Source organism: Tyto alba, unplaced genomic scaffold, assembly GCF_018691265.1.
Source record: "Tyto alba isolate M040663 unplaced genomic scaffold, T.alba_DEE_v4.0 Super-Scaffold_46, whole genome shotgun sequence".
Classification (NCBI taxonomy): domain Eukaryota; kingdom Metazoa; phylum Chordata; class Aves; order Strigiformes; family Tytonidae; genus Tyto; species Tyto alba.
The window spans coordinates 8031799-8046131 of record NW_024881322.1 but is presented as its reverse complement, the minus strand read 5'-3'; the positions used below and the strand labels follow the sequence as shown (position 1 = coordinate 8046131).

At 58.6% G+C, this 14333-nt stretch overlaps 2 protein-coding genes across 2 annotated transcripts; both read right to left on the bottom strand.

Annotated features, from left to right (window-relative positions):
• Positions 1 to 6284: 6284 nt before the first annotated feature.
• On the bottom strand, positions 6285 to 9526 carry LOC122154751 (nascent polypeptide-associated complex subunit alpha, muscle-specific form-like). Its single transcript, XM_042806298.1, has 3 exons — positions 9494 to 9526; positions 8273 to 9393; positions 6285 to 7766 (listed from the first exon to the last, which is right to left on the bottom strand). The coding sequence occupies exons 1-2, from the start codon at positions 9524 to 9526 to the stop codon at positions 8368 to 8370; spliced, it is 1059 nt and encodes a 352-aa protein (XP_042662232.1). The 3' UTR covers positions 6285 to 7766; positions 8273 to 8367.
• A 490-nt stretch (positions 9527 to 10016) lies between these two features.
• Positions 10017 to 14014, bottom strand: LOC122154750 (nascent polypeptide-associated complex subunit alpha, muscle-specific form-like). Its single transcript, XM_042806297.1, has 3 exons — positions 13958 to 14014; positions 10839 to 11959; positions 10017 to 10332 (listed from the first exon to the last, which is right to left on the bottom strand). Exons 1-2 carry the CDS (start codon positions 14012 to 14014, stop codon positions 10934 to 10936), a joined length of 1083 nt encoding a protein of 360 aa, XP_042662231.1. The 3' UTR covers positions 10017 to 10332; positions 10839 to 10933.
• Positions 14015 to 14333: the final 319 nt, after the last annotated feature.

Genomic DNA, 14333 nt, shown 5'->3' with positions numbered 1-14333 from the left:
GATATCTCCTGTGCGTTTTGTTTAGACTTGTTTGTTAAACTCTATAAAACCTGGACCCTCTCACAGCACAGACGCAGACCTCACCTACGAGCGGACGCACTGCGTGGGACTTCCCAATTGCCGGGAAAGCCTCTCCGACCCTTCGCTGTGACGGGGCTCCCCAGCTGATGCACGGATCTGGATGACGGTAAGTATGAGGGCAATTGGTGATGGATCTTTCTTAATCACTACAGCTAGCTTTAAATAGTAATGTCTAGGTGCATTACCTTGCTTATTCTTTCTGCTGTTTTAAACTAAAGTAAAATAAGCCTATTTCTTTAGCTCGGTGTCTGTGTCCTTTGTGTTAAGCCCGTTAATTGGCAAAACAAATTTGGCGTCAGGGACAGGATTAGAACAAAATGTCATTTTTTAAATCTAAACGTAAGGAATCAGCTCCATCTGAAATTCCTGGATGGGAAGACCTTCCTTATAGTTCACTGGCTCTTGAGTGGCCTATGGTCGGGGACCATGTGAACAGTGGGACAGTCGGCTAAAAGAAGCTGAACCACTGGATGTATTAAAATGTATCCAAAAATTATCTATTGAAAAAGGAAAAGAAATTGTGTGTTCGGGAAGACGGGGATGGGTTTTGTTAACAGCATATCGGAAACAGCACCAACAGAAAGAAAAACTGTTGTTGGAGCGCTCCCACATGGAGCGACAGATGTGTGATTTGCAGAATCAAATTGTATCGTTACGGTGTCAAAACAAGTTGCTTGCCGATAAGTTGGATACTTATCAGACTGTAGCTGAAACAGCTGCAGTAAGAGTTGCACAGTATAAGTATAAGAAAAGAAGGGGACGAGTAAACCATAGGAAAGTGCATGCTGCGATTGCAGAAGCAGGGAGGTACGGGGAATCCTGACAGATGGGATGGAGATATTTGGGATTCTACAGGTTCTGATGAGGCTCGTTCCTCAGATGAACCTGTGGATGTAAAACCAGTGTGGAGACGGAAAATAGAATTGGATACTAACGGGCAACAAGGAGGAAGGATGGGATTGAAGATTATACTCAGCATCAAATAAATGATATAATTGAAAGATTTAAGCAGAGACTGGGGGAACCCCTGCTCTCTTGGACGGTGCGTTTGGACGATCAGGGAGCAGCAGGGGTAACCCTAGATCCAGGGAATCTAGGAAGTTTTTAGTTTTGAGTTCTGACTCCTCTGTGCAAGATGCATTCCGAAATAATCCTCAGGATACAAATTTGTTAACCTTGGCTGCCCAGAGATGTAATAATAAATACCCACGGAGAATGATTGGCCAGGTGGGGAACGTCCCTGGTAACTTTGCGAGATTGCATACAGCAGATGAAGGAGGAAGGTATGAAATTGGCAATTTTTATAGGAGACCCACCTACGAGCGGACGCACTGCGTAGGACTTCCCAATTGCCGGGAAAGCCTCTCCGACCCTTCGCTGTGACGGGGCCCCAGCTGATGCACGGATCTGGATGATGGTAAAGTATGAGGGCAATTGGTGATGGATCTTCTTAATCACCACAGCTAGCTTTAAATAGTAATACCTAGGTGCATTACCTTGCTTATTCTTTCTGCTGTTTTAAACTAAAGTAAAATAAGCCTATTCTTTAGCTTGGTGTCTGTGTCCTTTGTGTTAAGCCCGTCAATTGGCAAAACACCGGCGTTGGTGTTTCCAGTCGTGTTCTGTGGAGAGACTGAATCCTTCTTTCCGTGTGTCTCTGCCCAGGACTGTGGAAGATACGGAGCCTGTGGCTGTTGGTGTGTTCTCGGTGGTTTGGAAATGCGGTTTGGTCTTGCAGCTGAAGAGTGTGAGGGTTGTGAGGTGCTCCCCTGGTTTCAGGGGTTGTGTAGGTGGGGATGATTTTGGGCAGGAGTGCGAATCGACCACCTGCTCAGTTGCAGCTGAAATGGGATATTAACCAAATTTGGTATTATGCTTGCACGAGACAAGAGACATTGCCTTGTTTTGCTCTGCCTCTGTTTCCTATTCAAAAGAGGGCCCCCCCTTTCCTTCCCTTAAATAAGTGTGTATCAGCAAAAGATCACCTCACAACCGGCACAAACCAGCTCTGCGGTTTAGCCCAGGTCCAGGAGGCGACAGAGACTGCGCAGGAATTCAGGATGAAAAGTTAAGCAGTGAGGAAGAGGAGATACTTCCTCCCACGACCACTGCCCAGCTCTTCACGACCCCCGCCCAGGACCAAAGGAACTCCCTGCGCAGCCGCAAGGAGGAGGAGACCTAATTATAATAAGAAGCGAGGGTAGGCGGGAATAGGTTATGAATATGCATAGGCGTCTCGTGAATATGCAACGCTTTGTAACATAGAAGCAAGACTAGCAGGGCAGGGGGGCGCGCATGCTTGTTGTGGCGGAGCCATCCCCCACGTGCCCGGCGCCGAATAAACATACCTGCTTTACAACCCTTTGTTGTGAAGTCTTTCATCCGTAAATCACAGCTTTCCCGGTGGGAAAAGCTTGTAGCCATGCTGAGAGGTGAGGCGCGGTTAGCAGAGGGGCTCGTGTCCCTTGACGGGAGGCCGGTCCGAAGAATCGAGTGAGCGTCTTCGGATTGGAGAGGGTGCCCGCGGGATTTCCGGCGATGAAAGCAGGCGCCCCCTTGTCGGTCGGACGGACGCTGAGGAAGCCACGCAGCAGCACGAGGTGCCCAGGGGCGGGCCGTGGGAAAAAATGCCTTCCTTTTCCCGCGCGATGTGCCGAGGGAAGGTGAAGGGTGAGCCTGGGGCGCGGGTGGCCCCGAAGGTGCCCGGGGCAGTGGTCGGGGGGTGGCAGGCGTGGTGGTGCGCTGGGAGCCGAGAGGCCGGGAAGGTGCTGTGGCAGGGTCCCCGGTGGGTGTGGCGAGTGTGCGAGGGCTTTGCTCGGGCTGGGTTTGGCGAGGGCGAGTGTGCGGCCCGGCCTGTTGTCAGGAGCCTTTGTGGAGCTGGTGGAGCGGGAAAGGAGGCGGAGCTAAAGGCGGTGCTGGGGGGCGGAGCTGGCGGGGGCCACGGTGCAGCTACCCTCCCCTTAACAGGCCCCCCGGGGAAGCTAAGCAGGAGCGGCCCCGGTTCCAACCGGGATGGGAGACCGCAGGGGAGACTAGGGGCGGCCCCGGCTCCTGCCGGGACGGAAGACCGCCAGGGGAGACTGTAGGGGCGGCCCCGGCTCCTGCCGGGACACAAGACCGCCCAGGGACACCCTTTTTGGCGCCCGCTCTTTGCGCCAAAGGCTTTGGGCTCGCTCGCCCTGGCCTTGCTCGTCCTCCTTGGGAAGGCTCCTGGCGCGCCCCGTGGCCGCTGGCCGCAGGCTGGCGATGGCTCTAGGGCCACCCAGCAGCTCCTATTTTGGCGCCGGCGTGGCCGTGCCGGGCAGAGCGGGAGCTGTGTCTCGCGACTTGGGGTCTGGTGGGCGCAGGGCTGCGAGGCCTTTGTGCCCAGCCAGGGTGGCGCGGGGGGCTTCCTTGGTGCCCTGGGAGGAGCCGGGGCCAGCTGGCGGAGCTGGGCCGGCCGCAGCGGTTGGCGAGGGGCATTTCTAATCTCCCTGAGCGCTACTCCTAAACTGTCAGGCCGTTTCAAAGCTGCCGGCTGAAACAAAAAGGGGCCCAAACAATAGGCCTCAAACCAAAGTTCACTTCTGAGTGAATTCCCGACCAGCAGTCAGCATCTTATCAGCAGACTGAAGCAACCCGTATCTTATCAGCATGAAAACGTAACCCTGGGAACAATCCCTGGGAACTATAAGTAAACAATAGGAAGTAACTATAAATCCCAAATGTAAAGAAAAACAGAAACTCCTCGCGCATGGCCGGATCCTGGCCAGATCCGGACAGCCTGAGTGAAGCCATATCAATCTACCAGATATCTCCTGTGCGTTTTGTTTAGACTTGTTTGTTAAACTCTATAAAACCTGGACCCTCTCACAGCACAGACGCAGACCTCACCTACTGCGGACGCACTGCGTAGGACTTCCCAAATTGCCGGGAAAGCCTCTCCGACCTTTCGCTGTGACGGGGCTCCCCAGCTGATGCACGGATCTGGATGATGGTAAAGTATGAGGGCAATTGGTGATGGATCTTTCTTAATCACTACAGCTAGCTTTAAATAGTAATGCCTAGGTGCATTACCATGCTTATTCTTTCTGCTATTTAAACTAAAGTAAAATAAGCCTATTTCTTTAGCTTGGTGTCTGTGTCCTTTGTGTTAAGCCCGTCAATTGGCAAACACCGTCGTTGGTGTTTTCAGCCGTGTTCTGTGGAGAGACTGAATCCTTCTTTCCGTGTGTCTCTGCCCAGGACTGTGGAAGATACGGAGTCTGTGGCTGTTGGTGTGTTCTTGGTGGTTTGGAAATGCGGTTTGGTCTTGCAGCTGAAGAGTGTGAGGGTTGTGAGGTGCTCCCCTGGTTTCAGGGGTTGTGTAGGGGGATGATTTTCGGCAGGAGTTTCAATCGACCACCTGCTCAGTTGCAGCTTTCCTGGTGGGAAAAGCTTGTAGCCATGCTGAGAGGTGAGCGCGGTTAGCAGAGGGGCTCGTGTCCCTTGACGGGAGGCCGGTCCGAAGAATCGAGTGAGCGTCTTCGGATTGGAGAGGGTGCCCGCGGATTTCCGGCGATGAAAGCAGGCGCCCCCTTGTCGGTCGGACGGACGCTGAGGAAGCCACGCAGCAGCACGAGGTGCCCAGGGGCGGGCCGTGGGAAAAAATGCCTTCCTTTTCCCGCGCGATGTGCCGAGGGAAGGTGAAGGGTGAGCCTGGGGCGCGGGTGGCCCCGAAGGTGCCCGGGGCAGTGGTCGGGGGGTGGCAGGCGTGGTGGTGCGCTGGGAGCCGAGAGGCCGGGAAGGTGCTGTGGCAGGGTCCCCGGTGGGTGTGGCGAGTGTGCGAGGGCTTTGCTCGGGCTGGGTTTGGCGAGGGCGAGTGTGCGGCCCGGCCTGTTGTCAGGAGCCTTTGTGGAGCTGGTGGAGCGGGAAAGGAGGCGGAGCTAAAGGCGGTGCTGGGGGGCGGAGCTGGCGGGGGCCACGGTGCAGCTACCCTCCCCTTAACAGGCCCCCCGGGGAAGCTAAGCAGGAGCGGCCCCGGTTCCAACCGGGATGGGAGACCGCAGGGGAGACTAGGGGCGGCCCCGGCTCCTGCCGGGACGGAAGACCGCCAGGGGAGACTGTAGGGGCGGCCCCGGCTCCTGCCGGGACACAAGACCGCCCAGGGACACCCTTTTTGGCGCCCGCTCTTTGCGGCAAAGGCTTTGGGCTCGCTCGCCCTGGCCTTGGTCGTCCTCCTTGGGAAGGCTCCTGGCGCGCCCCGTGGCCGCTGGCCGCAGGCTGGCGATGGCTCTAGGGCCACCCAGCAGCTCCTATTTTGTGGCGCCGGCGTGGCCGTGCCGGGCAGAGCGGGAGCTGTGTCTCGCGACTCCTTGGGGTCTGGTGGGCGCAGGGCTGCGAGGCCTTTGTGCCCAGCCAGGGTGGCGCGGGGGGCTTCCTTGGTGCCCTGGCAGGAGCCGGGGCCAGCTGGCGGAGCTGGGCCGGCCGCAGCGGTTGGCGAGGGGCATTTCTAATATCCCCGAGCGCTACTCCTAAACTGTCAGGCCGTTTCAAAGCTGCCGGCGTTGGTGTTTCCAGTCGTGTTCTGTGGAGAGACTGAATCCTTCTTTCCGTGTGTCTCTGCCCAGGACTGTGGAAGATACGGAGCCTGTGGCTGTTGGTGTGTTCTCGGTGGTTTGGAAATGCGGTTTGGTCTTGCAGCTGAAGAGTGTGAGGGTTGTGAGGTGCTCCCCTGGTTTCAGGGGTTGTGTAGGTGGGGATGATTTTGGGCAGGAGTGCGAATCGACCACCTGCTCAGTTGCAGCTGAAATGGGATATTAACCAAATTTGGTATTATGCTTGCACGAGACAAGAGACATTGCCTGTTTTGCTCTGCCTCTGTTTCCTATTCAAAAGAGGGCCCCCCCTTTCCTTCCCTTAAATAAGTGTGTATCAGCAAAAGATCACCTCACAACCGGCACAAACCAGCTCTGCGGTTTAGCCCAGGTCCAGGAGGCGACAGAGACTGCGCAGGAATTCAGGATGAAAAGTTAAGCAGTGAGGAAGAGGAGATACTTCCTCCCACGACCACTGCCCAGCTCTTCACGACCCCCGCCCAGGACCAAAGGAACTCCCTGCGCAGCCGCAAGGAGGAGGAGACCTAATTATAATAAGAAGCGAGGGTAGGCGGGAATAGGTTATGAATATGCATAGGCGTCTCGTGAATATGCAACGCTTTGTAACATAGAAGCAAGACTAGCAGGGCAGGGGGGCGCGCATGCTTGTTGTGGCGGAGCCATCCCCCACGTGCCCGGCGCCGAATAAACATACCTGCTTTACAACCCTTTGTTGTGAAGTCTTTCATCCGTAAATCACAGCTTTCCCGGTGGGAAAAGCTTGTAGCCATGCTGAGAGGTGAGGCGCGGTTAGCAGAGGGGCTCGTGTCCCTTGACGGGAGGCCGGTCCGAAGAATCGAGTGAGCGTCTTCGGATTGGAGAGGGTGCCCGCGGGATTTCCGGCGATGAAAGCAGGCGCCCCCTTGTCGGTCGGACGGACGCTGAGGAAGCCACGCAGCAGCACGAGGTGCCCAGGGGCGGGCCGTGGGAAAAAATGCCTTCCTTTTCCCGCGCGATGTGCCGAGGGAAGGTGAAGGGTGAGCCTGGGGCGCGGGTGGCCCCGAAGGTGCCCGGGGCAGTGGTCGGGGGGTGGCAGGCGTGGTGGTGCGCTGGGAGCCGAGAGGCCGGGAAGGTGCTGTGGCAGGGTCCCCGGTGGGTGTGGCGAGTGTGCGAGGGCTTTGCTCGGGCTGGGTTTGGCGAGGGCGAGTGTGCGGCCCGGCCTGTTGTCAGGAGCCTTTGTGGAGCTGGTGGAGCGGGAAAGGAGGCGGAGCTAAAGGCGGTGCTGGGGGGCGGAGCTGGCGGGGGCCACGGTGCAGCTACCCTCCCCTTAACAGGCCCCCCGGGGAAGCTAAGCAGGAGCGGCCCCGGTTCCAACCGGGATGGGAGACCGCAGGGGAGACTAGGGGCGGCCCCGGCTCCTGCCGGGACGGAAGACCGCCAGGGGAGACTGTAGGGGCGGCCCCGGCTCCTGCCGGGACACAAGACCGCCCAGGGACACCCTTTTTGGCGCCCGCTCTTTGCGGCAAAGGCTTTGGGCTCGCTCGCCCTGGCCTTGGTCGTCCTCCTTGGGAAGGCTCCTGGCGCGCCCCGTGGCCGCTGGCCGCAGGCTGGCGATGGCTCTAGGGCCACCCAGCAGCTCCTATTTTGTGGCGCCGGCGTGGCCGTGCCGGGCAGAGCGGGAGCTGTGTCTCGCGACTCCTTGGGGTCTGGTGGGCGCAGGGCTGCGAGGCCTTTGTGCCCAGCCAGGGTGGCGCGGGGGGCTTCCTTGGTGCCCTGGCAGGAGCCGGGGCCAGCTGGCGGAGCTGGGCCGGCCGCAGCGGTTGGCGAGGGGCATTTCTAATATCCCCGAGCGCTACTCCTAAACTGTCAGGCCGTTTCAAAGCTGCCGGCGTTGGTGTTTCCAGTCGTGTTCTGTGGAGAGACTGAATCCTTCTTTCCGTGTGTCTCTGCCCAGGACTGTGGAAGATACGGAGCCTGTGGCTGTTGGTGTGTTCTCGGTGGTTTGGAAATGCGGTTTGGTCTTGCAGCTGAAGAGTGTGAGGGTTGTGAGGTGCTCCCCTGGTTTCAGGGGTTGTGTAGGTGGGGATCATTTTGGGCAGGAGTGCGAATCGACCACCTGCTCAGTTGCAGCTGAAATGGGATATTAACCAAATTTGGTATTATGCTTGCACGAGACAAGAGACATTGCCTGTTTTGCTCTGCCTCTGTTTCCTATTCAAAAGAGGGCCCCCCCTTTCCTTCCCTTAAATAAGTGTGTATCAGCAAAAGATCACCTCACAACCGGCACAAACCAGCTCTGCGGTTTAGCCCAGGTCCAGGAGGCGACAGAGACTGCGCAGGAATTCAGGATGAAAAGTTAAGCAGTGAGGAAGAGGAGATACTTCCTCCCACGACCACTGCCCAGCTCTTCACGACCCCCGCCCAGGACCAAAGGAACTCCCTGCGCAGCCGCAAGGAGGAGGAGACCTAATTATAATAAGAAGCGAGGGTAGGCGGGAATAGGTTATGAATATGCATAGGCGTCTCGTGAATATGCAACGCTTTGTAACATAGAAGCAAGACTAGCAGGGCAGGGGGGCGCGCATGCTTGTTGTGGCGGAGCCATCCCCCACGTGCCCGGCGCCGAATAAACATACCTGCTTTACAACCCTTTGTTGTGAAGTCTTTCATCCGTAAATCACAGCTTTCCCGGTGGGAAAAGCTTGTAGCCATGCTGAGAGGTGAGGCGCGGTTAGCAGAGGGGCTCGTGTCCCTTGACGGGAGGCCGGTCCGAAGAATCGAGTGAGCGTCTTCGGATTGGAGAGGGTGCCCGCGGGATTTCCGGCGATGAAAGCAGGCGCCCCCTTGTCGGTCGGACGGACGCTGAGGAAGCCACGCAGCAGCACGAGGTGCCCAGGGGCGGGCCGTGGGAAAAAATGCCTTCCTTTTCCCGCGCGATGTGCCGAGGGAAGGTGAAGGGTGAGCCTGGGGCGCGGGTGGCCCCGAAGGTGCCCGGGGCAGTGGTCGGGGGGTGGCAGGCGTGGTGGTGCGCTGGGAGCCGAGAGGCCGGGAAGGTGCTGTGGCAGGGTCCCCGGTGGGTGTGGCGAGTGTGCGAGGGCTTTGCTCGGGCTGGGTTTGGCGAGGGCGAGTGTGCGGCCCGGCCTGTTGTCAGGAGCCTTTGTGGAGCTGGTGGAGCGGGAAAGGAGGCGGAGCTAAAGGCGGTGCTGGGGGGCGGAGCTGGCGGGGGCCACGGTGCAGCTACCCTCCCCTTAACAGGCCCCCCGGGGAAGCTAAGCAGGAGCGGCCCCGGTTCCAACCGGGATGGGAGACCGCAGGGGAGACTAGGGGCGGCCCCGGCTCCTGCCGGGACGGAAGACCGCCAGGGGAGACTGTAGGGGCGGCCCCGGCTCCTGCCGGGACACAAGACCGCCCAGGGACACCCTTTTTGGCGCCCGCTCTTTGCGGCAAAGGCTTTGGGCTCGCTCGCCCTGGCCTTGCTCGTCCTCCTTGGGAAGGCTCCTGGCGCGCCCCGTGGCCGCTGGCCGCAGGCTGGCGATGGCTCTAGGGCCACCCAGCAGCTCCTATTTTGTGGCGCCGGCGTGGCCGTGCCGGGCAGAGCGGGAGCTGTGTCTCGCGACTCCTTGGGGTCTGGTGGGCGCAGGGCTGCGAGGCCTTTGTGCCCAGCCAGGGTGGCGCGGGGGGCTTCCTTGGTGCCCTGGGAGGAGCCGGGGCCAGCTGGCGGAGCTGGGCCGGCCGCAGCGGTTGGCGAGGGGCATTTCTAATATCCCCGAGCGCTACTCCTAAACTGTCAGGCCCTTTCAAAGCTGCCGTCTGAAACAAAAAGGGGCCCAAACAATAGGCCTCAAACCAAAGTTCACTTCTGAGTGAGTTCCCCGACCAGCAATCAGCATCTTATCAGCAGACTGAAGCAACCCGTATCTTATCAGCATGAAAACGTAACCCTGGGAACAATCCCTGGGAACTATAAGTAAACAATAGGAAGTAACTATAAATCCCAAATGTAAAGAAAAACAGAAACTCCTCGGGCATGGCCGGATCCTGGCCAGATCCGGACACGCCTGAGTGAGCCATATCAATCTACCAGATATCTCCTGTGCGTTTTGTTTAGACTTGTTTGTTAAACTCTATAAAACCTGGACCCTCTCACAGCACAGACGCAGACCTCACCTACGAGCGGACGCACTGCGTAGGACTTCCCAATTGCCGGGAAAGCCTCTCCGACCTTTCGCTGTGACGGGGCTCCCCAGCTGATGCACGGATCTGGATGATGGTAAAGTATGAGGGCAGTTGGTGATGGATCTTTCTTAATCACTACAGCTAGCTTTAAATAGTAATGCCTAGGTGCATTACCATGCTTATTCTTTCTGCTATTTTAAAATAAAGTAAAATAAGCCTATTTCTTTAGCTTGGTGTCTGTGTCCTTTGTGTTAAGCCCGTCAATTGGCAAAACACCGGCGTTGGTGTTTCCAGTCGTGTTCTGTGGAGAGACTGAATCCTTCTTTCCGTGTGTCTCTGCCCAGGACTGTGGAAGATACGGAGCCTGTGGCTGTTGGTGTGTTCTCGGTGGTTTGGAAATGCGGTTTGGTCTTGCAGCTGAAGAGTGTGAGGGTTGTGAGGTGCTCCCCTGGTTTCAGGGGTTGTGTAGGTGGGGATGATTTTGGGCAGGAGTGCGAATCGACCACCTGCTCAGTTGCAGCTGAAATGGGATATTAACCAAATTTGGTATTATGCTTGCACGAGACAAGAGACATTGCCTGTTTTGCTCTGCCTCTGTTTCCTATTCAAAAGAGGGCCCCCCCTTTCCTTCCCTTAAATAAGTGTGTATCAGCAAAAGATCACCTCACAACCGGCACAAACCAGCTCTGCGGTTTAGCCCAGGTCCAGGAGGCGACAGAGACTGCGCAGGAATTCAGGATGAAAAGTTAAGCAGTGAGGAAGAGGAGATACTTCCTCCCACGACCACTGCCCAGCTCTTCACGACCCCCGCCCAGGACCAAAGGAACTCCCTGCGCAGCCGCAAGGAGGAGGAGACCTAATTATAATAAGAAGCGAGGGTAGGCGGGAATAGGTTATGAATATGCATAGGCGTCTCGTGAATATGCAACGCTTTGTAACATAGAAGCAAGACTAGCAGGGCAGGGGGGCGCGCATGCTTGTTGTGGCGGAGCCATCCCCCACGTGCCCGGCGCCGAATAAACATACCTGCTTTACAACCCTTTGTTGTGAAGTCTTTCATCCGTAAATCACAGCTTTCCCGGTGGGAAAAGCTTGTAGCCATGCTGAGAGGTGAGGCGCGGTTAGCAGAGGGGCTCGTGTCCCTTGACGGGAGGCCGGTCCGAAGAATCGAGTGAGCGTCTTCGGATTGGAGAGGGTGCCCGCGGGATTTCCGGCGATGAAAGCAGGCGCCCCCTTGTCGGTCGGACGGACGCTGAGGAAGCCACGCAGCAGCACGAGGTGCCCAGGGGCGGGCCGTGGGAAAAAATGCCTTCCTTTTCCCGCGCGATGTGCCGAGGGAAGGTGAAGGGTGAGCCTGGGGCGCGGGTGGCCCCGAAGGTGCCCGGGGCAGTGGTCGGGGGGTGGCAGGCGTGGTGGTGCGCTGGGAGCCGAGAGGCCGGGAAGGTGCTGTGGCAGGGTCCCCGGTGGGTGTGGCGAGTGTGCGAGGGCTTTGCTCGGGCTGGGTTTGGCGAGGGCGAGTGTGCGGCCCGGCCTGTTGTCAGGAGCCTTTGTGGAGCTGGTGGAGCGGGAAAGGAGGCGGAGCTAAAGGCGGTGCTGGGGGGCGGAGCTGGCGGGGGCCACGGTGCAGCTACCCTCCCCTTAACAGGCCCCCTGGGGAAGCTAAGCAGGAGCGGCCCCGGTTCCAACCGGGATGGGAGACCGCAGGGGAGACTAGGGGCGGCCCCGGCTCCTGCCGGGACGGAAGACCGCCAGGGGAGACTGTAGGGGCGGCCCCGGCTCCTGCCGGGACACAAGACCGCCCAGGGACACCCTTTTTGGCGCCCGCTCTTTGCGGCAAAGGCTTTGGGCTCGCTCGCCCTGGCCTTGGTCGTCCTCCTTGGGAAGGCTCCTGGCGCGCCCCGTGGCCGCTGGCCGCAGGCTGGCGATGGCTCTAGGGCCACCCAGCAGCTCCTATTTTGTGGCGCCGGCGTGGCCGTGCCGGGCAGAGCGGGAGCTGTGTCTCGCGACTCCTTGGGGTCTGGTGGGCGCAGGGCTGCGAGGCCTTTGTGCCCAGCCAGGGTGGCGCGGGGGGCTTCCTTGGTGCCCTGGCAGGAGCCGGGGCCAGCTGGCGGAGCTGGGCCGGCCGCAGCGGTTGGCGAGGGGCATTTCTAATATCCCCGAGCGCTACTCCTAAACTGTCAGGCCGTTTCAAAGCTGCCGGCGTTGGTGTTTCCAGTCGTGTTCTGTGGAGAGACTGAATCCTTCTTTCCGTGTGTCTCTGCCCAGGACTGTGGAAGATACGGAGCCTGTGGCTGTTGGTGTGTTCTCGGTGGTTTGGAAATGCGGTTTGGTCTTGCAGCTGAAGAGTGTGAGGGTTGTGAGGTGCTCCCCTGGTTTCAGGGGTTGTGTAGGTGGGGATGATTTTGGGCAGGAGTGCGAATCGACCACCTGCTCAGTTGCAGCTGAAATGGGATATTAACCAAATTTGGTATTATGCTTGCACGAGACAAGAGACATTGCCTGTTTTGCTCTGCCTCTGTTTCCTATTCAAAAGAGGGCCCCCCCTTTCCTTCCCTTAAATAAGTGTGTATCAGCAAAAGATCACCTCACAACCGGCACAAACCAGCTCTGCGGTTTAGCCCAGGTCCAGGAGGCGACAGAGACTGCGCAGGAATTCAGGATGAAAAGTTAAGCAGTGAGGAAGAGGAGATACTTCCTCCCACGACCACTGCCCAGCTCTTCACGACCCCCGCCCAGGACCAAAGGAACTCCCTGCGCAGCCGCAAGGAGGAGGAGACCTAATTATAATAAGAAGCGAGGGTAGGCGGGAATAGGTTATGAATATGCATAGGCGTCTCGTGAATATGCAACGCTTTGTAACATAGAAGCAAGACTAGCAGGGCAGGGGGGCGCGCATGCTTGTTGTGGCGGAGCCATCCCCCACGTGCCCGGCGCCGAATAAACATACCTGCTTTACAACCCTTTGTTGTGAAGTCTTTCATCCGTAAATCACAGCTTTCCCGGTGGGAAAAGCTTGTAGCCATGCCTGAGAGGTGAGGCGCGGTTAGCAGAGGGGCTCGTGTCCCTTGACGGGAGGCCGGTCCGAAGAATCGAGTGAGCGTCTTCGGATTGGAGAGGGTGCCCGCGGGATTTCCGGCGATGAAAGCAGGCGCCCCCTTGTCGGTCGGACGGACGCTGAGGAAGCCACGCAGCAGCACGAGGTGCCCAGGGGCGGGCCGTGGGAAAAAATGCCTTCCTTTTCCCGCGCGATGTGCCGAGGGAAGGTGAAGGGTGAGCCTGGGGCGCGGGTGGCCCCGAAGGTGCCCGGGGCAGTGGTCGGGGGGTGGCAGGCGTGGTGGTGCGCTGGGAGCCGAGAGGCCGGGAAGGTGCTGTGGCAGGGTCCCCGGTGGGTGTGGCGAGTGTGCGAGGGCTTTGCTCGGGCTGGGTTTGGCGAGGGCGAGTGTGCGGCCCGGCCTGTTGTCAGGAGCCTTTGTGGAGCTGGTGGAGCGGGAAAGGAGGCGGAGCTAAAGGCGGTGCTGGGGGGCGGAGCTGGCGGGGGCCACGGTGCAGCTACCCTCCCCTTAACAGGCCCCCCGGGGAAGCTAAGCAGGAGCGGCCCCGGTTCCAACCGGGATGGGAGACCGCAGGGGAGACTAGGGGCGGCCCCGGCTCCTGCCGGGACGGAAGACCGCCAGGGGAGACTGTAGGGGCGGCCCCGGCTCCTGCCGGGACACAAGACCGCCCAGGGACACCCTTTTTGGCGCCCGCTCTTTGCGGCAAAGGCTTTGGGCTCGCTCGCCCTGGCCTTGGTCGTCCTCCTTGGGAAGGCTCCTGGCGCGCCCCGTGGCCGCTGGCCGCAGGCTGGCGATGGCTCTAGGGCCACCCAGCAGCTCCTATTTTGTGGCGCCGGCGTGGCCGTGCCGGGCAGAGCGGGAGCTGTGTCTCGCGACTCCTTGGGGTCTGGTGGGCGCAGGGCTGCGAGGCCTTTGTGCCCAGCCAGGGTGGCGCGGGGGGCTTCCTTGGTGCCCTGGCAGGAGCCGGGGCCAGCTGGCGGAGCTGGGCCGGCCGCAGCGGTTGGCGAGGGGCATTTCTAATATCCCCGAGCGCTACTCCTAAACTGTCAGGCCCTTTCAAAGCTGCCGGCTGAAACAAAAAGGGGCCCAAACAATAGGCCTCAAACCAAAGTTCACTTCTGAGTGAGTTCCCCGACCAGCAATCAGCATCTTATCAGCAGACTGAAGCAACCCGTATCTTATCAGCATGAAAACGTAACCCTGGGAACAATCCCTGGGAACTATAAGTAAACAATAGGAAGTAACTATAAATCCCAAATGTAAAGAAAAACAGAAACTCCTCGGGCATGGCCGGATCCTGGCCAGATCCGGACACGCCTGAGTGAGCCATATCAATCTACCAGATATCTCCTGTGCGTTTTGTTTAGACTTGTTTGTTAAACTCTATAAAACCTGGACCCTCTCACAGCACAGACGCAGACCTCACCTACGAGCGGACGCACTGCGTGGGACTTCCCAATTGCCGGGA

Bases quoted from the DNA above. Each gene is read 5' to 3' on its own strand.
- LOC122154750 (XM_042806297.1), bottom strand. From the start codon at position 14,014: ATGCTGATTGCTGGTCGGGGAACTCACTCAGAAGTGAACTTTGGTTTG. The intron at 11,960-13,957 runs GTTTGGGCCCCT...CGGGGATATTAG, and splicing joins ACTTTGGTTTGAGGCCTATT to AAATGCCCCTCGCCAACCGC.
- LOC122154751 (XM_042806298.1), bottom strand. From the start codon at position 9,526: ATGCTGATTGCTGGTCGGGGAACTCACTCAGAA. The intron at 9,394-9,493 runs GTGAACTTTGGT...CGGGGATATTAG, and splicing joins GTCGGGGAACTCACTCAGAA to AAATGCCCCTCGCCAACCGC.